The following is a 24,171-nucleotide window of genomic DNA, read 5'->3' on the forward strand; positions in this document are numbered from 1 at the left end:
CTTTCAAATTTATAACTAGGTACTTAAAAAAGCATGAGACAATTTTATAAATTATGAGATGACTTACAAATCAATTACTGGAGGCCATGAGCATTTATGAGATGTAAGAGATTAAGAGATAGGCTTAAACTCTAAGATTTCTGCTAACATTCATGGAGAACACATGGATTATAATCACGAGATTAAGAAAACTAGATAATGGAATTATATTAGAAACCCTATCTTTGATTCAAGAGCTAAACTAAAATTAAAACATGTTTGAGGGAACGAATAGGGTTCTCATACTGAAGGTAAGTCTTACATGCCTTAAATGCCCCAAACCTTGAAGAGAGATTTACATTTTCATCCTTGGGACTTAGGGCAAAGTTTTTTGAAGAACCATAAGATTTTTATGATAAGGAATCTTATTAGAAATCCAAAATTTAGGGGTAGAATTTACTAAAGTAACTTAAGGAATGATGTAGACTTAACTAGCCTTGAGTGGGTGGATACAAGCTCTGTGATCTAATAGGGTTGATCTGGAGATTAAAAAGTAGAAAAAGAAATATCCAACGTTAACGCATCTTTTAAAATTTCGAGAATTTCTGATGTACAATCTATTCCATGGGTCCTAGACCAGGTTTAGTGAAACGGGGTGAGACTTCAAATTCCCCAGACAGTTTTCATAGCTCAGTTCATGGATCTTGGATCAGGTTCACGGACCGTGGCCCTGTCCATGGAACTCAATAAGACTTGTAAATCTCTAGATAATATCACTATTTGGTGCATAGATCATGGACCGAGTTCACGGATCATGACCCTAACCATTGTAACCTGGCAAGAGAAGTTCTTTTGGTTATCTTTCACAATTTGCTGCAGGGACCATGCACTGGTTGTACGGTCTGTACAAATATTGTATAAAAAGTTTAAAATTTGAGATGTTACAATATCTCTCCATTAGGATCATTCGTTCTCGAATGATAGTAGAAGTTAGAATGAAAGTATGAACTAAACTAATAATATATGCATGAAAATATACTCATTAACATGGCAGAACTGTACGACCATCAAGGTTTACAAAGAACTATTAAAGAACCATAGGCACGAGTAAAAACATAGGAGCTATAACACGAAAGACATGAGACATAAGTTTTAGGATATATCCCACAAGAATGAGACTATTACCTTAGACATTTTTATTTTGAAAGTGAATAGATGAGGATATCTAAATTTCATATCTTCTTCGCCTCCCGCATAGCCTTTTCAACAAATTGATTCCTCCACAATACTTTAACTGAAGCTACTTCCTTGGTTCTCAACTAGTCAATCAGATGATTTAGAATCTCAACCACCTTCATCATTATAATTATATATCTATTGTCACTGTCACCATCATCATCACCACCGCGACCACCTCTACCATCACTATCAACTACTACCATCACTACAACAATTACTACTGCCCATCCATTCCTCCATCACAACTCCACCACAAACATATCATTAACCACCACTCATTTTTCAGCCACCACTATCACTATCGTCAACACCACTATCACCCGCTACCTTCATTGTGGTCAATCCCTAATGTGAACCACCACCACAATTTATCACAGCCCACATCGCCAACCACCATAATTCTTCACCTACCACCATCAATAATGTCTTAATGAAAACAAATGAAGCATTAAGCGTGTATTTCAAAATAATAGGAATTAAATTTAGTTAATTTCAAAGTACTATGCACTTAATAAGGAAAATAATTCTCTGATACATTTATCTAATGTAAAACTTATTTTTAAGAATTAGAAAATTGTTGACTGTTTCACATGAATTTTAAACGTATTTAAATTACAATGGACTTCTTGTAAAAAAAAAAATATTTGTAAAAAAATAATAATATTTATAACTTGTTTGATCAAACCTAATACACTTTTGGCCAAGAAAATAAAAAAAGTTCACTTTATTTAAAATTTTGAAGTAGGTGTTAGAGTTGTATTTAACCATAGTTTTGCCAAAAAAGAAATAGATTCTAGGGGCTTTGGGCTGTAGGTGACAAACGAGTTTTAAAATGAGGTGTAGTTGACACAAGTCTTAATTATTAGGTGGAGGTGACAATTACTTTATTATGGATTAAGAAAGTTGGGAAAGTTTGAAAATAGCTCAAAAGTTTTAAAATTTACACTTTGATCCAAATGTTAGTTAATATAACAGAAAACGGATGGAAAAAAGGTGTGTTTCTTTTTCTTCTCATCCGTTGTTGTTTTCTCTCTCTTCATGATTATTGTTGTTCATTCTTGCTACTGCTTTATTCATCATCTTCTGTTTCATTAACAGCATCTTCTACTTCATTATCATTTTTATTTTTTTCTTGTCGACCATTGTTGTTGTTGTTGTTACTGCTAGTGCTGATATCTGACCAGTTTCTTAGGTCAAATTTTATTTCCTACATCACTTTCCACTTTAGCATTACTTCATATGTGACTTTGGTAAGTAAAATGATAATTTTTATTCAAATTTGTCATCTGGGTACACCAGTTATTGCTGTTTTTTCAACAATGGATAGAACCCGATCATGAATCCAACATAAGTGCCCATAATTTAAACAGATCACCCATCTGATGTATCAGATAAGTAATTTGTTGTAACAGAATATTTATCTATTCATTAGACTAGTTATCTGTTGTATCAGACTGATTATCTGTTGCACTAGACTGATATCTGTTGCATCAGACTTCATATCTGTTACAACATATGATTAATCTATTTGAAACAACACAAATCAGTCCCTGTCACAAACCCAACAGATTACCAATATATTTCAACTTTTTCTATTGCTACTGAATTCAAAATTATTCCTTACGTCCAATTACCCGTCCCAAATTTCCTAATTTGATTTTTTATTTTACTTGTCTCTTTTCAATAATCAAGAAGAGATAAAAAATTCATGTTTTACCCTTTGCATTAATTACTTTTTCTTCAAATTAAAATGTAAACATCATTCAATAGGGAGACTATACGCTGACACACGTTAAAACAAGGGTTATTTCAAACACCGTCTATTGTCGCACCAACTGATCAGCCCCTGCCACAAACCCAACAAATAAATCTTGCTATTGCTATTGAATTCTAAATTATTCCTTTTTACGTCCAATTGTCGACATGTTTGTTGAGAAGATAATAGACAGAATGAAAATCAAATATGAATTAAAACATCAAAGTTATTCAAACATAATTTTTTTATTAAATAAAAAAATACATATACATAGACTAAAAGAAAAAAATAATTTATTTATTCTTATTATCATCATTGTCAGCCAGTCAATCTTCAACCGAAAGTAGCAAGGCCCACCTCAGCCTGTGGATCTCACGGAGCATTCTTGCTCTAACTACTCCCAGCTTCCATTGCAGGTCACGAACCTGATTCCGAAGTTCATTCACGGCGTCTTGCAGAAAAGCATCATCCCACACTGGATCAGCCATAATCTAGAACACATATGAATTGACAAAAAACTTAAAAACAAAAGTAAAGATCTTAAGAATATTGGAATGTAATACAATGTATACTACAAATTGGCAAGAAAAAAACTTATCTTAGTCAGGAAAGAGAAAGTGGTTGAAGTCCAAGTGTAATATGAAAGACAAGATGCAAAAAATAAATAGAGTGTAGTTGAATGAACGATTGAGTAAGGAGGGACCTATTTATAAAGGATTGAATTTGAATGAGAGGAAAAAAAGCGTGATTGTTCACCTCTATTTATTAATTATATTTTTTATTTTGATTACTATGAATAGTTATGACTTAATTAATTTAAGAAAAGAAATATTGTGATAAGTCATGACTTTTCAAATTATTATTATTAATTAATTTTTTTCAAGAACCATTTTTATTGAGTTATGACTACAAATTCTATATCTGTTGCATCAGATAATTCATCTGTGACATCAGATATTTCATCTGTTGCAATAAATATAAAATCTATTGCATCAAATAACCTATCTGTTGCAACATATAATCTAACTGTTCACCTTCATTTATTAATTACATTTTTTATTACTGTGAAAAGTCATGACTTAATTAAATTAAGAAATATTGTGATAAGTCATGACTTTTCAGATTATTATTATTATTAATTAGTTCCTTTCAAGAACCATTTTTATTGAGTTATAACAATAAATTTTATATCTGTTGCATCAGATAACTCATCTGTGGCAACAGATATATCATTTATTGCAACAATAGAGAACTTGTTGCATCAGATAATATATCTGTTGCAACATATAATCTATCTTTTTCATAAAAAAAACTATCATCATATCATTAATCCAAATTTGCTGATTTTTTTATTATATAAATTAAAAAAAATATCTTTTCAATAATCGTTTCTTTAATAAAATAATAACTATTTTTATTTTCTGGCAACAGATATAATGGATGATCCGTTTTAATAGATTTTTTTATTTCTTCTAACAGCTGATACATCAGTCGCAACAAATGGGGAATTTGATGCATCAGCAACATTGTTGAATGTATCTGTTTTAGTTTTAGACAAAAAGTCACGACTCTTCACCTTTTTCTTAATAATCATCATATAACTTAATTAATCCAATGTTGTGACTTTTTTAATTAAATAATCTTTCTTTTACGGTTATAAATTGTGTATATCATTTAGTTCCTAATTATTTATTAACGAACCATTTTTAGGAGAATCATGACTTTTCACCACCCTCTGTTGCCACAAGTGCTCAATCCCTATTTTCAACCGTTGACATGTTGAGGACAGGGAATAAATAGAATGATAATTAAATATTAAATAAGAATTAAAAATGCAGAGTCGACCAAACAAAATATATAAATAGAATTTTTAATCCCTTATAGATAGATCTAATATAAAAAAGAAAAATACATACTCTAAAAGAAAGAAACGACATAACTTAATTATTATTACTACTATTATTATTATTATTGCTATTATTATTATTGCTACTATTATTATTGTCAACTGGACAATTTTCATCCAGTAGCAGCAGGGCCGCCCTCCTCATCCTTGCGTCGAAGTCAGCCAAATCCTTCTGAAATTCATCAAACTGTCTTTGAAGTTTTCGTAAGGACTAGATATAAATCTTCTTGTACGAATCTGGATCAGCCATATTTATACTGTAAGTGTAGTAGAATGAACAAGTGAGAGTAAGAAAAGGAGGCCAGAGGGACTTATTTATAATTGATTGAATTAGAAGGGATACTCAAACAAAAAGCCACGACTGTTCATATATTCCTTAATTAAATAAAACTGGTGACTTTTCGAATATGTAAATTAAAAAAAATCTAAATACAATATTTTTTATTTTTATTATATTTCGAAAAGAAAAAAAATTACTTTATAATAAATCTAACAGATGGGTAATCTGTTCCAAAATATATTCTATCTGTCAGATAACTTACAACATATGTGTGTGAGTTAAGAAGTATTACTGATAAGGTCACCAAGAGAACACACGCAAAGTATAATGTTTTTGTGAATGTTGTTTTTAACTGGTTAGGCACTGATCATTTAAACAAGATCCAACATTGTACAGTTAAGTTTGATGGGTTCGAATTGACAAGGTTGAGGGCCTCATGAAGATGGTACAGCTATCCTGTTATGAATTACTAACGATTGTTGATCGTGTTTATGCGTGTCCACTTTTGAGAAGGGGTCAATATTTATTGTCATTGCAGAGAACCAATAGCGGTTGGACTTAAATTTAAGTGTGCATTGGACTCTGAGAACACCTTCGAAGCCTCGCACTACATCTAGTGAGAATGAAAAACTAATAGAAATTCTCCTGGCCCAAATTTATATGGAAGGATTGATCGAGAAGATGATTATACGTCAGAAGGAGCTGAAGGAGAATGCTTGCAAGGGAAAGGGGAGTTGATGAAAGACTATATCATCTGAGAGTTAATTGAAGAGGAGACATAGGGTAGAAAGTAACTTCTACCAAATCTGGCCGATGAAATTATCTTAAAACAACATGAGAAATCTGAATCGTGTAGATATGAAAATGTATCCGGCTATGTAAATTCATCTGTTGTCTCTTTAAAATAAAAATAATGCAGATAGACACTTTGCTAGGGAGCTGTGACTAGGTAGCGTGGTTGGGATAATCACCTAGATAAAAAATAACAGAAGACCAAGAAAGTAGACTTATAGGCATCGAGGGTTAAAATGATGTACAGTAAGTCTAAAAAACTTACGCCAAAAGCAACTGCAGTTAAAGTAAGGAGTCTAAGCAAAGGCGGAAATTTTTGAATTTTAAATTTTATCCCATGCCTTCTTATTTGTAGTTTTGATTAGGTCCACTGTTGTTGACCTGATCAGAACCACAAACGAGATTGAAAGATAGATTGACTGTCATTACTTCCTTAGCAATATGGATTAATTTAATGTGTTTTCACTTAGCATGCTTTCAACATTTCTTGGATAAGATCAGAGGATTGCTCTATTTTATGAATTTCGATAATCTTCAACCTTGCCTCCAGCTTTCTGATTCTGTATTCAAGTTGGTCGTTGCCGTCTTTGAAGTTGGTAGAGTTCTTGATCTCTTGTGAGCTCGATCAGGAAAACTACCTTCAAAGTTGTGGCATTAAAGAAGGTCTTCAGAACACTTTTTTCAGAAGCCTTAAGGATACATAAAGGGTCGTTGTGTTTGTTTTAGGTCAACGTGTTGATGCACACTTAAGATGTGATCCCAACAGTTGAACATCTCATTTTTCTCGAGCGTTGTTCAATGCAGCTTGCTCAACCAATTTGATAAATTAATAAGCAAAGTGATCTAAACCGACTCTGCCAAGCCTATCAAACATTATGTAACTCCAAGCTTATTACACTATCAAAAATATTTGACAGAGTTGGTGCACAAATCAAACGAGCTAAATCTTTCATCCTTTCTGCTGATCGCTCTTCTCCAATTATAGATGACAAGATATCTGCTATACAAAAGTCTACAACATAATCTCTCGATATCACTTGGTATTGAGAGATTACAGATGATGCGTTCATAAGACCTTTCAACCTGGCAAGTATTTCTGGCGACGGTGTAGACTTTTACATAGCAGATATATTGTCAACTATATTGGAGAAGAGTGATCAGCAGAAAGGCTCAGAGATTGAGTTCGTTTGATTTGTGCACTAACTCGAGCTAATTTTTTTGATAGTGTAATAAGTCAGGAGTTACGTAACATTTGATAGGCTTGATAGAGTCGATTTAGATCACACGCTATGTAACCCCTTGCTTATTAATTTATTAAATTGATTAAGCAATCTGCATTGAGTAACGCTCGATAAAAGTGAGTTGTTCAACTGTTGGGACCACATCTTGAGTGTGCATCAACACATTTTGACCTAAAACAAACACAGCAACCCTTTGTGTATCCTTCAAGGCTTCTAAAGAAAGTGTTCTGAAGACCTTCTAAAATGCCATAACTTTAAAGGTGGTGTTCCTGATCGAGCTCACAAGAGATCAGGAACTCTTGACCAACTTCGAAGATAGAAACGATCGGCTTGAATACAGAATAAGCAAGCTGGAGGCAAGCTTGAAAATTATCGGGATTCATGTACTACAGCAAGCCTCTGGTTTTCTCCAAAAAAATGTTGAAAGCATGCTAAGGTTATAAAACACGATCAATTAATCCATATTTCTAAGGAAGTAATGACACTCAATCTACCTTTCAATGACGTTTGTGGTTCCGATCAGGTCAATAGCAGTGGACCTAATTAGAACCACAAACAAGAAGGCATGGGATAAAATTTAAAATTCAGAAATTGTCGCCTTCGCTTAGATTCCTTACTTTAACTGCAGTTGCTGTTGGTGGAAGTTTTCTAGACTTACTGTACATCATTTCAACACTCGATGCCCGTACGAATACTTTTTTGGTCTTCTGTTATTTTCTAAGTGATAATCCTAACCATGCTACCTAGTCGCAGCTTCCTAGCAAAGTGTCCATCTGCACTATTTTTCTTTCAGAGAAACAACAGACGAATTTACATTATCGGATATATTTTTATATTTGTACTTGATTCAGATATCTCATGTTGTTTAAAGATAATTTCATCGGTTAGATTCGCTAGAAGTTACTTTCTACCCTATGTGTCCTCTTCAATTAGCGCTCAGATGATAGTCTTTCATCAACCACCCATTTTCTCTCAAAGGCATTTTCCTAACGCACCTACTAGCGTATAATCATTACCTCGAGCAACACAACCATATAAATTTGGGCTAGGGCAGTAACTATATTGGTTTTCTGTTCTTGTTAGATACAGTGCTAGGCTTCGAAGGCCTTTTCAGAGTCCAATACACCCTAAAAGTTAGTCCAATCGCTGTTGCACCAGGTATTTTATCTGTTGCAACATATAACCAACCTGTTGCAATGGATGAGTAATCCGTTGGAAACAGTAAAAATAGATCACACATCTGTTGCACCAGGTATGTTATCTGTTACAACATATAACCGACCTGTTGTAACGGAAAAGTAAACTATTGGAAATAATAAAAATAGATCACTAATATGTTGTACCAGGTAGTTATCTGTTGCAACATATAACCAACCTGTTGCAATCGATGAGTAATCCATTGGAAATCATAAAAATAGATCACTAATCTGTTACACCAGATATGTTATCTGTTGCAATAAATAACTGACCTATTGATTTGGATGAGTAAACCATTGGAAACAATTAAAACTGATCACTGATCTGTTGAAATATATCACTCATCTGTTGCAAAATGAGTTATATGTTGGATTAATATTGTTTAGATTTCCTCAAAATAGAATATTCGATTGTTACAATAGATGAATGCTCTGTTATATTGTTCATCTATTGCATTAGCTTTTCATAGTTGCATCAGATTTTAATCTGGTGCATCAGATATTTTTATCTGCTACATCAGATGTCTTCATCTACTGCATTAGATGTTTCATCTGTTGCAACATCATTTTTACCAAGAAAAATAATAAATCAACCCAGCAACACCAACACATCATACACACATACTGTAACAACCCAAAATCACCTCTCGGGATATCACGCGATGCTTAAGGCTACAAGTAGCCCCAAGCTAACCCTTTGAGCCTGTTTCTACTAATAAAACTCATTTTCAGATGAAATAATTCAAACACTAGCATAGTCATATCATATGAAAGGAAATACGGAGAAAATACTCGGTCTAAATGACCAAGAAATACCGAAAAACCTCAACACAACCACAATCTGATAACTAGTCTGACAAAGCCTCTACTAATCCATGAACTAGAGAGCCATTGGGACAGGTCCCCAACTGACTCGAAATGAACTGAAGGTAATAACATAGTCTCTCAAATGCTGAAACATTTGACGAGAGGTCCTCGAACCATGAGGACTCACCACTGTAGGGATGTAGACAAAGGTACTCGAAAGTCACTGACGAGGCCGAGACTGAGCACCTGAACCTACATTATAAGACAATGTAGCACATAGACGTATATGTGGATCAGCCTTGGGAATATACTGAGTATGTGGGGGTACATGTATTTATATAAAACAACATCAATACTCTTTAATCAAATCATGCATGCAATAAGTAATAACTCACAAGGCTTGAATAAGTATAAAATGTAAAGCTCATGAATCATATAGAATGGAGCATGTAACACAAATCTCATGATTTATCATAGTTTAACTTTGAAATCGGTAATTTTCTCTTATTCTCATTACCCATAGAATAAAGGAAACTTTAAACAATACTTTTAACTTATTCATATGTCTCATGGAGAGTAAAACTTCTTTAATGCATAAGAACTCATAACTCTTTTGAACTCAAGTACTTGGAATTCAGAATCATATAACTTTAAAACATACTTGAAGGCATTTCATTCACTTTAGAAAAATATCTCGTTTCAAGCTTTAGGAAAATCATTCTATCTTAATGGAAAGATACTCTAGTTTAGGGCTTAATAAAATCATAAAATCTGAAGTAGGGCTTAATAACCCATAATTCAATCTCAAGATAGAACTCATCAAAAGCATAATAGATAGCATATAGATTTATAAATCATGTAGAAATTTGGAAATTTCAGCAATTTGTCTGAAAATCTCAACATACTCATATACTTCAATATCTCAAACATTTCATCTATTAATTTCTCAAGGATTAAAATCATGGGGTATAGATCAAGCTGCAATTTCTCAAGAAAACATGTAAAAATTATGTCATTAGACTCTAAATTCATGGGAAACATCAAAATATTGCAGTCAATAAAAATGGGTGAAAAACCCTAATTCAAATTCATGTAAAATCTCATAGATTGCAGAAAATCATAGTTTAAATAAGCCTTTGAGCACAAGGATGAAAGGATTACCCTTGTTCAAAACCCCACATAGCTTGTATTATGAAATTGGATGAACGAGCTTACTCTAAACTCTTCTTTTTACTCTTGAGGGAGAGTTCTTGCAACCTTTGAACTTGGGGAACTTAAATCTCAACTAAATTTATAGAATCCATGCTGAGTTCTTGGATTTCTTGGATAAGGGTTTTAGATTTGCTCTTGAGGGAGAAACCCTAGCCTTTAGATGTTTTGGGAGATAATGAGGCTATCAAGTTCGTTTGGAATATATCTGAGGGTTAAAAGGGAAAAGACCCAAAAGCCCCTTTTTAAAAAGGACATAAAAATACTGAACAGGGGCTGCGACGGTCCATCGGGTCATCTGTCGCACGCTGGTCAAAAAAAAGAACATAATGACTCGGTGTGATGGTCAAAGCAACGGTCCATCGATCATCCTGACGGTCCGTCAGATCGTCCGTCGCGCATTGGCCAGGATGAGGCCACACTACCTAAGCGCGACAGTCACAGCAACGGTCCGTCGTAGGCTTGACGGTCCTCCATTTTGGCCATGACAGTTGGGCTAAAAAAGGGAGTTACTACCTTGATTTCAATGGGCCAAACAACGGTCCATTGGATCATCTGTCGCACCCGGGCGATTCAGACAACTCTCAGTACAACAATCATAACTTCTCACCCCGATACCGGATTTGGACAAAATTGGTATCGTTGGAAAGCTCATTCAATTCTCTACATGACAAAAAGTCAAATTTAAGAAAATTTTATATGGTTGAAACACCAATCACTTAGGAAGTCACTTCCTAATCTTTTAGGGCCGGAATTATACTTTGCTTGACATTCTCTAAGGCTCATACTATGAGGGAACTTTGCGGGGTTTTACAATATCTCCCCCTTGGAAACATTTATCCTTGAATGTTTCTAGTTAGACTAGGAACACAGGAAAATAGAGTACACATAGCTGAAGCAAGTTACTAAATTGAGTTCAAAATCTCTCTAAACTCTCGAATGCCTCCGAAATTGCAAGAACAGATACATATAGCTGAACTTTAGATTAGAAGGGCTGAATTAAGGAAGAATAATACCTTCAAATTGATCTGAACTCGTGGAAAAGAGATGCGGGTACTTGAATAGCATGTCTATTTCTGCCTCCCAAGTAGCGCCCTCAATTGACTGGTTCCGCCACAAAACTTTGACCAAGGGAACCTCTTTGTTCCTCAGTCTACGGATCTGAAAGTCTAGAATCTCAATAGGAATCTCATCAAATAAAAGACTGTTCTGAATATCAGCACTCTCTGAAGGATCTACCATAACGGAATCACCAATGTGCTTCTTAAGCATGGAGACATGAAAGATAGGATGAACGACTGACAACTCTTCGGGCAACTCAACTTCATAGGCTACTTTACCAACACGGCTCAAGACTCTATAATGGTCAACATAACAGGGACTAAGCTTCCCCTTTTTACCAAACCTTTTTACCCCTTTCATGGGTGAAATATTTAAGTATACCAAATCACCCACTTCAAACTCAAGATCTCTTCTCATCACATCGGCATAAGACTTTTGATGACTCTGGGCTGTCTTTAACCTCTCTCTAATCAACTTAACTTTCTCCTTAGCTTCAAATACTACATCAGGCCCAGTCACGATAGCTTCACCCACTTCAAACCAACTTATGGGTGATCTACATCTCCTACTATATAAGGCCTCAAATGGTGCTATCCCGATGCTAGCATGGTAACTATTTTTATAGGCAAACTCTATCAATGGCAAATGCTCATCCCAACTACCTTTGAAATCAAGAGAACATGCCTTTAACATATCTTCCAGGGTCTGAATGGTCCTCTCAGCCTGACCATCTATCTGCGGATGAAAAGAAGAACTCAAGAGGACTTGGGTACCAAGACCCTGTTGGAACGCCCTCCAAAACTGAGAAGTAAATTGAGTGCCCCTATTCAAAATAATAGACGAAGGAACTTCGTGCAGCCTGACTAACTCCCAAATATACAATCTAGCATAATCCTCAGCTGTATAAGACGTATGCATGGGCAAGAAATGTCCAGACTTAGTCAGCCTGTTTACAACAACCCAAATAGAATCATGATGACGCGCGAAAGAGGCAACCCGATTACAAAGTCTATATTCACCACCTTTCACTTCCAAGTGGGTATACCAAACTCTTGCATCACACCACCAGGTCTTTGGTGCTCTACCTTAACCTGTTGGTACGTTGCACACTTTGCTACTAACTCGGCTATATCCTTTTTTATTCCATTCCACCTATAGATTTCCCGCAAGTCACGATACATCTTGGTAGTACCGGAATGAATAGAATACCACGCGTCATACGTTTCATCCATAATCCTCTACCTCAGATCATCAATACACGGAACACACAATCTACTTTGAAATCTCAATACGCCATCTTCCCCTTGGGAGAAAACCTCTAACTTTTGGCCTTTAACTGACTCCTTCAGTCTGACCAAACTAGGATCTCTATCTTGCTTCTCCTTCACTTCAAAAACTAAAGAGGATTCGAAACTACTCTGCACCAACGTACTCCTCTCGGCTGAATCAAGCAACCTAACACCCAATCTAGCCAGACAATGCACATTGCGATCTAAATCTTTCTTACCTTCCTCTACATGAGCAACACTACCCATAGGCAATCTGCTAAAGGCATCCGCCACTACGTTAGCCTTGCCCGGGTGATAAAACACAACATATCATAGTCTTTTAACAACTCCAACCACTTCCTCTGCCTAAGATTCAACTCCCTCTGAGTAAACACATACTGCAGGCTCTTATGATTAGTAAACACATCAACATGAACACCATAAAGATAGTGTCTCTATATTTTCAAATCAAAGACCACAGCAACTAACTCAAGATCATAGGTTGGGTAATTCTTCTCATGCAACTTTAACTGTATAGAGGCATAGGCTATAACCTTACCATTTTACATCAACACACAACCCAAACCAATTCTAGAGGCATCACAATACACCATAAAACCATCTGTACCATCAGGAAAAGTCAACACAGGGGTTGAAGTAAGTCGAGTCTTCAACTCCTGAAAACTCTTCTCACAGGAATCTGACCACTAGAACTTAACTTTTGTTTGAGTCAACCGGGTTATAGGAGACGCAATAGAAGAGAAACCTTCAACAAAACGATGATAGTAGCCTGCTAGGCCCAAGAAACTTCTAATGTCAGATGGGGAGATAGTCCTAGACTAATTTCTCACAGCTTCTGTCTTCTGGAGATCAACTCTAATACCTTCAGCTGAAACAACATGACCTAAAAAGGCTACAGACCTTAGCCAAAATTCATACTTACTAAATTTAGTGAATAATTGGTGATCTCTAAGAGTTTCCAAGACAATTTTAAGGTGATTTGCATAGTCATTCTTATTACGGGAGTACACAAGGATTTCATCTATGAACACTATGACAAACATATCAAGATATTGCTTGAACGCTAGATTCATGAGGTCCATAAAAGTTGTTGGGGCAGTCGTTAGCCCGAAAGACATGTCTAGAAACTCAAAGTGGTCATAGCGGGTTCAGAAGGCTGTCTTTGGAATATCACATTCCCTCACTTTAAATTGATGATAGCCGGATCTAAGGTCTATCTTAGAGAATAACTTGCACCTTGCAACTGATCAAACAGGTCTTCAATTCTCAGAAGAGGATACTTATTTTCTACTGTGACCTTGTTAAGCTGATGATAGTCAATGCACATATGAAAGAATCGTCTTTCTTTCACACGAATAAGACATGTGTTCCCAAAGGAGAAATACTGGGCCTAATGAAACCTTTGTCTAAAATATATTTGAGTTGCTCTATCAACTCTTTAAGCTCTATAGGTGTCATACGGTATGCCGAAATAAAAATGGGTTGAGTATCGGGAAGAAGGTCAATCCCAAATTCTATCTCTCTATCAGGAGGTACCCCAGGGAGATCTTTTGGAAAAATATCTGGAAACTCATTAAAAATTTCGACTGACTGAATAGATAGAGCCTCAGACTTAGTGTCTTTGACTCTAACTAGGTGATAGATACAACCCTTGGATATTAGCTTTCTGGCTTTGAGATAGGAGATAAAATGACTCTTGGGAGATACCAAACTCCCAGACCACTCAAAAGCCGGTTCATTAAGAAACTGAAACTTGACCACATGGGTACGACAGTCTATAGATGCATAACAAGAATGAAGCCAATCCATACCCAGAATAAGGTCAAAATCCACCATGTCTAACTCTATCAAATCCGCAAGTATGACTCTATGAAGAACAGTAACAGGACAATCTCTATATACTTGTTTAGCAACAACTGACTCCCCTACCAGTGTAGAAACTAGGAAGGGCTCAAAAATATTTTCGGAACTCATTTTGAAATTCACAGCTACAAGTGGGGTCACATAAGAGAGACTTGACCCGAGGTCCAACAACACATAAACATCAAAACAAAAGATGCGAAGCATACCAGTAAAAATATCGGGAGAGTCCTCCTGTTTCTGATGGAATGGTAAGGCATAGAATCTATTTTGGTGCTGACCGCCAGCAGTGCTAGATGAAGCGCCCTGAGCAGGGGGGGATGAAGTATAAGAGCTGGTGCACTAGTAGTATGTGCCTGAGGTTGGGCATCTCTATTCCCCTGTCTAGCATGAGGACAATCTATAAGTTTGTGGCCCTGCTTACTATAACCAAAACAGCCCCTGAAATCTATGAAACACTCACCGGGATGATCCCTGCCACACTTAGCACAAGGAGGATAATGGGGCCTGTTACCAACACTGTTCTGCGACCTAGACATAAAGGATCCGCCCCTTGCTCCTGCCTGCTTCTAGGCGCGGGAGCACTAGCTGATAAAGGCATTGGCATAGACGGATGCCTTTAAAATTGAGGGTGGTTCCCTCCATGAAACCTAGGCTGGCTATACTCATGCTGCTCAAATTTAGCCCTCTTGTTACCCCTCACTCGATCTCTCTGCCTAATCTTATCCGCCTCTATCTACTGGGCATGCATCATCAACCTAGCCAGATCCATATCCTTATGCAGTATCGCAGTTCTACACTCCTTCAGTACCAAGCCAGAAATATCGGTCACAAACTTGCTCATACTAGCCCGGGTGTCAGAAATCAAATCAGGAGCATACTTGGCCAACTGGTTAAACTTCAAACAGTACTCCATAACGGTCATGGAGCCCTGCCTCAAGTTCATAAACTCCTTAATATTGTCCTCCCTCATCTCAAGCAAAAAAGAACTTGTCCAAAAATGTATCTTGGAATACCTGCCAAGTCATAGGAGCAGCATTATCACCTCTACCCTTTCTCCATGATACATCCCAGTCATAAGCAATGTCCTTCAGCCTGTAAGACACCAACTCAACACTTTCTTCCTCAGAAACAAGCATCACCTGCATGATCTTTCTCACCTCCTCAAGGTGCAACTGTGGGTCCTCACCTGCCTTGGACCCATAAAACTCTGGCAAATCTATCCACATAAAATCATGAATCCTAGTCGTAGCTATATCCCCTCTCTGCTGATTAGCAACTGCGGCCTGGTTATTGGCCCAAACATTGGCGGTGACTGCTTAGGCTAACGCCTGAAAGGCCGCCCGAAACTCTGCATGAGACACAATTTCATTCAAAGGATCAACAAGTGAGGGTTGCTCATCATCGTTCCTACGGGCATTTGCTCTTCGAATAGGCATTTTCTGAAATAAAAGAGCATGAATTATTAGATAAGAGGGACAACTGTAGGCACGATAGATTCTGAAAAAAGAAATAACTTTTTTTCCTAAAATATTTCGCAGCCTCTTGCTCATAGATGTGGCATACTACACACCGATGATCAAGACTCTACTTAAGGCATCTTGTCAGACTCCCTATGACTTCTTAAAACCTAGATTTGATACCAAGTTTGTAACGACCCAAAATCGCCTCCTGAGACGTCACACGGTGCTTAAGGCTACAAGTAGCCCCAAGCTAACCCTTTGAGCCTTTTTTCTACTAATAACACTCATTTCAAGATAAAATAATTCAAACACTAGCATAGTCACATCATATGAAAGGAAATACGGAGAAAATGCTCGGTCCAAGTAACCAAGCAATACCGAAAAACCTCAACACAACCACAATCTGATAACTAGTCTGACAAAGTCTCTACTAATCCATGAACTAGAGATCCATTGGGACAGGTCCCCAACTGACTCGAAATGAACTGAAGGTAATAACATAGTCTCTCAAATGCTGAAATGTTTGATGATAGGTCCTCGAACCATGAGGACTCACCACTGTAGGGATGTAGACAGAGGTACTCAGAAGTAACTGACGAGGCTAGGAATGAGTACCTGAACCTACATTATAAGACAATGTAGCACATAGACGTATATGTGGATAAGCACTTGGGAATATACTGAGTATGTGGGGGTGCATGGATTTATATAAAACAACATCAATACTCTTTATTCAAATCATGCATGCAATAAGTAATGACTAATATGGCTTGAATAAGTATAAAATGAAAAGCTCATGAACCATGTAGAATAGAGCATGTAACACAAATCTCGAAAGTCATCATAGTTTAACTTTACAATCGGTAATTTTCTCTTATTCTCATTAGCCATAGGCTAAAGGAAACTTTAAACAATACTTTTTACTCATTCATATGTCTCATGGAGAGTAAAACTTCTTTAATGCTCAAGAACTCATAATTCTTTTGAACTCAAGTACTTGGAATTCAAAATCATATAAATTTGAAATTTACTTGAAGGCATTTCATTCACTTTAGGAAAATATCTCGTTTCAAACTTTACGGAAATTATTCTATCTCAATGGAAAGATACTCTAGTTTAGGGAAATAACTAATCTCATAGTTTTAGAGAAAATACTTATATCAGGGGAAATACTTTGGTCTTAGGGAGCAAATCCGCTACTTTACTATTAGGAAAATAACTTGTATCAAGGGAGGTTCTCTTAACCGACAGAAACCATGCGAGTTACATGGAATCCAACGTTTTGTCATCCTAAGAAAAAGACCTCGCATTGGAGAGAGGCGTCATAATCTTGTCAAGGAGTATAACCTCAACTCAGTGATCACTTATCTCGACCTCAGGCCTAATATCTCGGCCTTAGGCCCAACAATCATCTTGGCCTTAGGCCCAACCTATGGTGGCACATAGTTCTAGGGTAAGAAACCTCGGTAACTTACCCAACTCGGTGCTAAATACTACTCCCTTTAGTTTATCTCGCTCATCTCATGAAAATCCACTTTAGAATAATCTCATAGCTCAATAAGAACCCAATAATCAAATTTGTAATCTCATGAAGTAGAGTGGATTCAAAACTCAATGACCATTAGGTCAAAACATTCCTCAATAATCTCAGAATACTCAAATCATGGGTGTTTATAGCACAATAGTTCATAAAATCTCAAGTAGGGCTTAATAACCCATAATTCAATCTCAAGTTCGAACTCAACAAAAGCATAATAGATAGCATATAGATTTATAACTCATGTAGAATTCTGGAAATTTTAACAATTTGTCTCAAAATCTCAACATACTCATATACTTCAATATCTCAAATATTTTAATTATTATTTTCTCAAGGATTAAAATCATGGGGTATAGACGCAGCTGCAATTTCTCAAGAAAATATGTGAAAATCATGCTGTTAGACTCTCAATTCATGAGAAACATTGAAATATTACAGTCAATAAAAATGGATAAAAAATCCTAATTCAAATTCATGTAAAATCTCATAAATTGCAGAAAATCATAGTTTAAATAAGCCTTTGAGTACAAGGATGAAAGGATTACCCTTGGTCAAAATCCCACATACCTTCGATTATGAAATTGGATGAACGAGCTTGCTCTAAACTCTTCTTCTTACTCTTGAGAGAGAGTTCTTGCGACCTTTGAACTTGGGGAACTTAAATCTCAACTCAATTTGTAGAATCCATGGTAAGTTTTTGGATTTCTTAGAGAAGGGTTTTAGATTTGCTCTTGAGGAAGAAACCCTAGCCTTTGGATGTTTTGGGAGATAATGAGGCTATCAAGTTCATTTGGAATATATCTGAGGGTTAAAAGGGAAAAGACCCAAAATTCTCTTTTTAAAAAGGACTTAAAAATTCTAAACGGGGGCTGTGACGGTCGAAGCGATGGTCCGTCGGGTCGTTCGTCGCATGATGGTCAAAAAAAGAACATACTAACTTGGTGTGATGGTCGAAGTGACGGTCCGTCACTCAGCTTGATAGTCCATTGGATCGTCCGTCACATATTGGCCAGGATGAGGCCACACTGCCTAAGCGCGATGGTCTGTCGCAGCCTTGACGGTACGTTATTTTGGCCGTTGCACTTGGGCCAGAAAAGGGAGTTACTGCCTTGGTTGCGATGGTCCGTCGGATCATCCGTCGCACCCGGGCAATTTTGACAACTCTCAGTAAAATGATCATAACATCTCACGCCGATACCGGATTTGGATGAAATTGGTATCGTTCGAAAGTTAATTCAATTCTCTACATGACAAAAATTCAAATTTAAGAAAATCCTATATGGTTGAAACACCAATCACTTGGGAAGTCACTTCTCAATCTTTTAGGGTTGAAATTACACTTCGCTTAACACGCTCTAAGGCTCAGACTATGAGAAAACTTTGCAGGGTCTTACACACATACACTAAGAAAGGGTCTCTACTAAGAACATCAACTATGAACAAAAATCACCAACAAATCCGAATCAATAGTACGACAACAAGAAGAAGAAATGCCAGAAATTAGGGTTTTATTTAGTCCACATTTTAATACTAGAAGAGTAGTTGGCTCAAGTTTCTCTGTTTCTTTATAATTTTTTACCTGTGAAAAAAAATGAAACGACGAAGAATTCAAAGTTGTTGTTACCGAAGAAGTCTTCATGTCGATTGACGATTGAAAGTCGATAGAAAACTCGCCCGACTATTTTTCATCGGAGGTTGAAGTCACCGGAGATTGAAGAGAGAATTTTGTAGAACTGTTGGTTGGGAGAGAGTTGAGAGAAGCTGTAAAGAGAGAGAGGAGAGACTGGTTGATTTGGATTGAAGAGGGGTGTGGGTTGATTTTTATTTTTGAAAAGATTAGAAAGTTTTGAAAATATTAATCAAGTCCATAATTAACTTAATCAAGTTTCCTAATGATGTTTGATCCTTTAAGTTGGTCAATGTCACCAATCCTTCATTCAAGACTTAAAAGACACCTTTCCTTCAATTTTTTCTAGATTCTAACTATTACATACTATTACAATTAGGCATTTTTTAAATACTATTACCAAGATTGATTAATACAAAAAAAATAACAACACTAGGAAAGAGCTTCCCCCATCGCTTAAAAATATGATCTTAACACTAGTAAGTTTTACAACTGATTGACTCGCAAATAACACGAGGATTCCTTCATCACGGTAGTTGTGGTTTACCTGGTTGGTGACTGAAATAAATGGGTTGATTTTTAAAGCAAAAAAAAAAGTTAGGGATATATATTTACAAATAAATAACGTCAAAAAAGTACAATGAAATGAAAAAGTGAAATACAAATATTCGGTTGTTTTCTGAATTTCAAATACAATTTCAAGTTGTGTTTAAAATTTTATGATCAATCAGTGATTTTTTGAATAAAGTAAAATAATTCTTCTGAATATATTAAAAAATATTCATGGCTAAACGGCACCGTAGATTCATAGCACAAGGAAAAAATTGAGTAAGCAATCACATATATATACAGTAGATACTGTAGCCCATGTCAGTATGAGCCCAACATATGTTATTTACGTTATCTCAATTTATGTAGCACAAATAGCAATTGGAGTGTCAATTAAATTTTTATTAATATAAATTTTTAAATAATTTAAGTTGTTAATCATTGTAATTTATAGTATCTTTTATGTTATTTAGTAATTTATGTTACTCACTTTGTCCCAATTTTAGAATTTAGTGAGTCAATCAAATTTTTTTACTAATATATTTTTTAAAATATTATAAGTTGTTAATCTTTGTGATTTTAGTATATTTTAATGTAATTTCAAATAGTTTATGTTACTTGCTTTATCGCAACTTATGTGACACTATTAAAATTTCAAAAGTCAATCATATATTTTACTATATATTTTTAAAATATTATAAGATGTTAATAGTTATAAATTATAATTATTTCTTTGCATAATTTTTAAATATATAATATTTTACCTGATATATTTTACCAAAATAAATTAAAATAAACAAAGTACTAAATTTTTAAAACATGTTAAATTCGAAAACATCATTTGAATCAACAAATTACTAAATTAAAACAATAAAATATGCAAATTATAGAATGCCAAAACTATCCCGAATTTACATGACACAAATATAATTTATATAATCAATCATATTCTTAATATGTTTTTAAATATTTTAAATTGTTAGCTATTGTAATTTATAATATTTTTTATATAATTTTCGAATAATAAATGTTACTCTCCTTATCCAAATTTTTGTGGCATTGATATTCAATTATATTCTTAAAATAATTTAAGTTTTTAATTATTATAATTTATAATACTTTTTTTTTCTATTCCAATTTAAATAGCACTAAAATAAATTCGATAGTCAACCGAATTTTATCATTGAAGAAGCGAAGTGGATATGTCCTAAATAACTTATAATACCTAATTAGAAGTGATATAGCAAAATTACTATGAGAAATATTTGTGAAAAAAATTAAATGAGTCTCATATAAGTGAGATGTCATGTCAATTTAAAATATCAAGAATTAATTTATCATTTTATGTCACTTTTATTTTTATTAAATATTATTAAATTTTTAATACATAAATAATTTTTAATAATTAATTAGGGGTAATATAGTAAAATTATGGTTGAAGCAGCTGAAGTAGAGATGTCATAAATGTCTATTTTACCTTTTATATTAAATATTATTAATTTTTTTATATGTAAATGTCTTACAATAATTAAGCAGGGATAATATAATAAAATCATGGAGCAAACATGCGTGTGAATTTTTTTAAATAAGTCTCATATAAGATGTCCTATTAATTTAAAACATCAAGAATTAATTTATCATTTATATCTATTTTATTATTTATTAAATATTGTTAATTTTTTAATATCTACATGACTTATAATAACTAATTTGAGGTGATATAATAAAACTACAATTGAAGCAACTGAAACAGACATGCCATAAATGTCTATTTTACCTTTTTTTTAATTACGTATTATTAATTTTCTTATATATAAATGACTTAAAATAATTAATTAGAAATAATATAATAAAATCACAAATAGCTGAAACAGGTGAAGAAGCAGGCATGTTGACGAAGAGCTGCTTCTACTATGCAAACTAGAAATTGAAATTCTTGTTTTATGAGTCACCCTGTGTACCATACTTTTGTACAAGCCACTGCTTACTACTTCAAGATGATCACCCACATGTACTTGTAAGGTGCCATGAAGGTCTTGGACTACCCTCCATTCATTGTCTTGTGTGTCCAAAATTTCTAGTCCAACAGAGCTATGAAGGGTAATTGTAAGGATACTGTAGTCTGAATGTGGTGGCAGCCCAAGTGCAAGGCCTGGTTGTGGGCATGGAGAATAACAATTGACAGCAATTACAGTCATCCCATCCTCCACATTTTGGCTTAGATATCTTGGACCAAGTCCTTGGCCTTCAGTGATCATGCCCATGATTTTGATGGCTAACTTTTGTACTTCCTTTGCATATTTCCCCTTCTTTTCCCTGTCATTCGATATTTAGAGTTAGTATAAGAATTTGGTGCAAGATGAGTTCAAATTTAAACATGGTCTGGCAGGTTCGGCAGAATCCAATATATGCGCGAAATACAAGCATGAATGGAATTGAATGTACGCTTCCGAACTCATTAACGTTCTAATACGCCGCTATGTGGGATCCACCCAAAAATACGAATTAACCCTTAAATTGCTCTGGAACAAGAATGCCAAGGACATTAATAAGAATGCAAGGGATCTATAGAATGTTCAAACTCCAATAATCTCAACATATGCAATGTTTAGTAGAGCAGACAATTTCAATATTCATTTTCTAATTTTGGGAACTCAGTTGGTACTACATTCAAATTTATTGCCATGTGGAGTAGCATTTATTTTGTAAGAGTACAGACGGACACGACCTTTTCGTTTTGTTTGTTTTCTCAAGTGCTTAAAAACATTTGGCGCATGATCTCAGCAATTGACTAGTAAAATGATACAGATGTATCTACTGAACGCTGACATTTTGACATTTAAAATGTAAAACATGAGCCCAGCATAATTTGGATAAGAGAAATGAGTGCAAGCTGGGCCAACACTGCTATTACTTCTTTTTTTTAAAAGTAAACACAATAATTTGAGCTATGAATTTAACTAGGCGGACCTGTACTCCTGTGGATTTTCAGGCCACAGTTCAATCCAATCATTGAGAGGATTTGCATGGTGCTTGATGAAGACCCTCCAGAACTGAACTTTGTCTTCACCGTCCTTCAAGCTTGTGCCATAACAAATAGACTTGTACACATCATTCGATATAAATTTTTCTTCGCCCTCAGTTGGCAATTCGAAGAAATCAAAGGCGACTGAAAGCGCTCCATCTAATATAGACTGGGATATTCCATGATTGATAACCTTCGTAAAAGGAAATTAGTAAGCTCAAACATTAAGTGCAAAGAAGTTTTAACTTATGTACGCTTGATACATACTATGGGAAATAACTTTTGCATTATTAGATCACTTAACAAGTAACAGCCTATGTGTATTTAATAGTCTAACTTTCAACAAATTAGAAAGTTCATAGCTTAACTTTCAAAATTAGCATATGAATATCAATTGTATGCAACTTACTGTATCCAATATAAAATATTACAAAGAATAATTACATGCACAAGCTTTTTTCCTCCTTTTTTCTTTTTCGCTTTTTTCCCTTCTTCTATTTACTTTTTGTTTTTTTTTTCTATTCTTATTTTCTTTTTCCTTTTTCCATTTTCTTCCTCTCCTCTATGTTTGACTTCTATTTCTCTTTTTTCTTTTTTTTTTCTTTTTTGTCTTTTTTCTTTTTTTCCTTTTTCTTTGTATTTTTTTCTTTCTCGTTTTTTACTTTTTCATGTTTTTTCTCTTTTTTTGGTTTTTTTTCTATTTTCATTTTTTTCCTACTTTTTTTTTATTATTTTATTGTTCAATTTTATATTTTTTATATTTTTGAAAAACATGGCTCTGTCGAGCATAAGTCATGGCTGATAACGAAAATACCACAATAGCTTATTGTATTTGTATTTTCAGCATCATTTATATCTTTGTATTCATTGATATAATTGTGTTTATAGTATGAGGTTGAATTTGTATTTGTTTGCAGCCCAAATGGACCCATGACTTTAGTTCATACTAACCCATCCCAAATTAAAATAAAGAAAATTATTCCATATACAATTATTAGATTGAAAATTACAAATTTTAGCAATATTTTTAAATACTGTAATTGCATTAATAAATTTTTATTGTAAGTTATAGAAAGTTTTTAAAATATATATTATTTTTATTTTATTTCCAAATTTTGATATTTAATTTTATACATTAAAATTAGTTCCTTATTTATAGGATTGTAATCAATCTTCTCCTTAAATAGTGTATTTATAGGATTGTAATCAATCTTCTTTTTAAATAGTGTATATTTTCGTTCTCTCTCCCTATTTTCACTCCATCTTATTCTATATTTTTTTCATATATATTTTTCTCAAAATCAATCAAAATCCTCTATAGATAATCGCAAATTTCATCCTTTTTATCACA

The 24,171-nt window shown here is 34.6% G+C and overlaps 1 protein-coding gene across 1 annotated transcript in view; it reads right to left on the reverse strand.

The window, feature by feature from the left end:
- Positions 1–3,300: 3,300 nt before the first annotated feature.
- Positions 3,301–24,171, reverse strand: part of LOC107865217 (flavanone 3-dioxygenase 3-like) — a 29,115-nt gene continuing 8,244 nt past the window's right edge. The window contains exons 3-6 of the mRNA XM_047408560.1: positions 22,766–23,013; positions 21,668–22,111; positions 15,633–15,711; positions 3,301–3,399 (exon numbers count right to left, since the gene is read on the reverse strand). Of these exons, the coding sequence (XP_047264516.1) occupies positions 3,301–3,399; positions 15,633–15,711; positions 21,668–22,111; positions 22,766–23,013 (870 nt within the window). The remainder of the gene's footprint in view (positions 3,400–15,632; positions 15,712–21,667; positions 22,112–22,765; positions 23,014–24,171) is intronic.

This window comes from Capsicum annuum, chromosome 3 (assembly GCF_002878395.1).
Source record: "Capsicum annuum cultivar UCD-10X-F1 chromosome 3, UCD10Xv1.1, whole genome shotgun sequence".
Taxonomy (NCBI): Eukaryota; Viridiplantae; Streptophyta; class Magnoliopsida; order Solanales; family Solanaceae; genus Capsicum; species Capsicum annuum.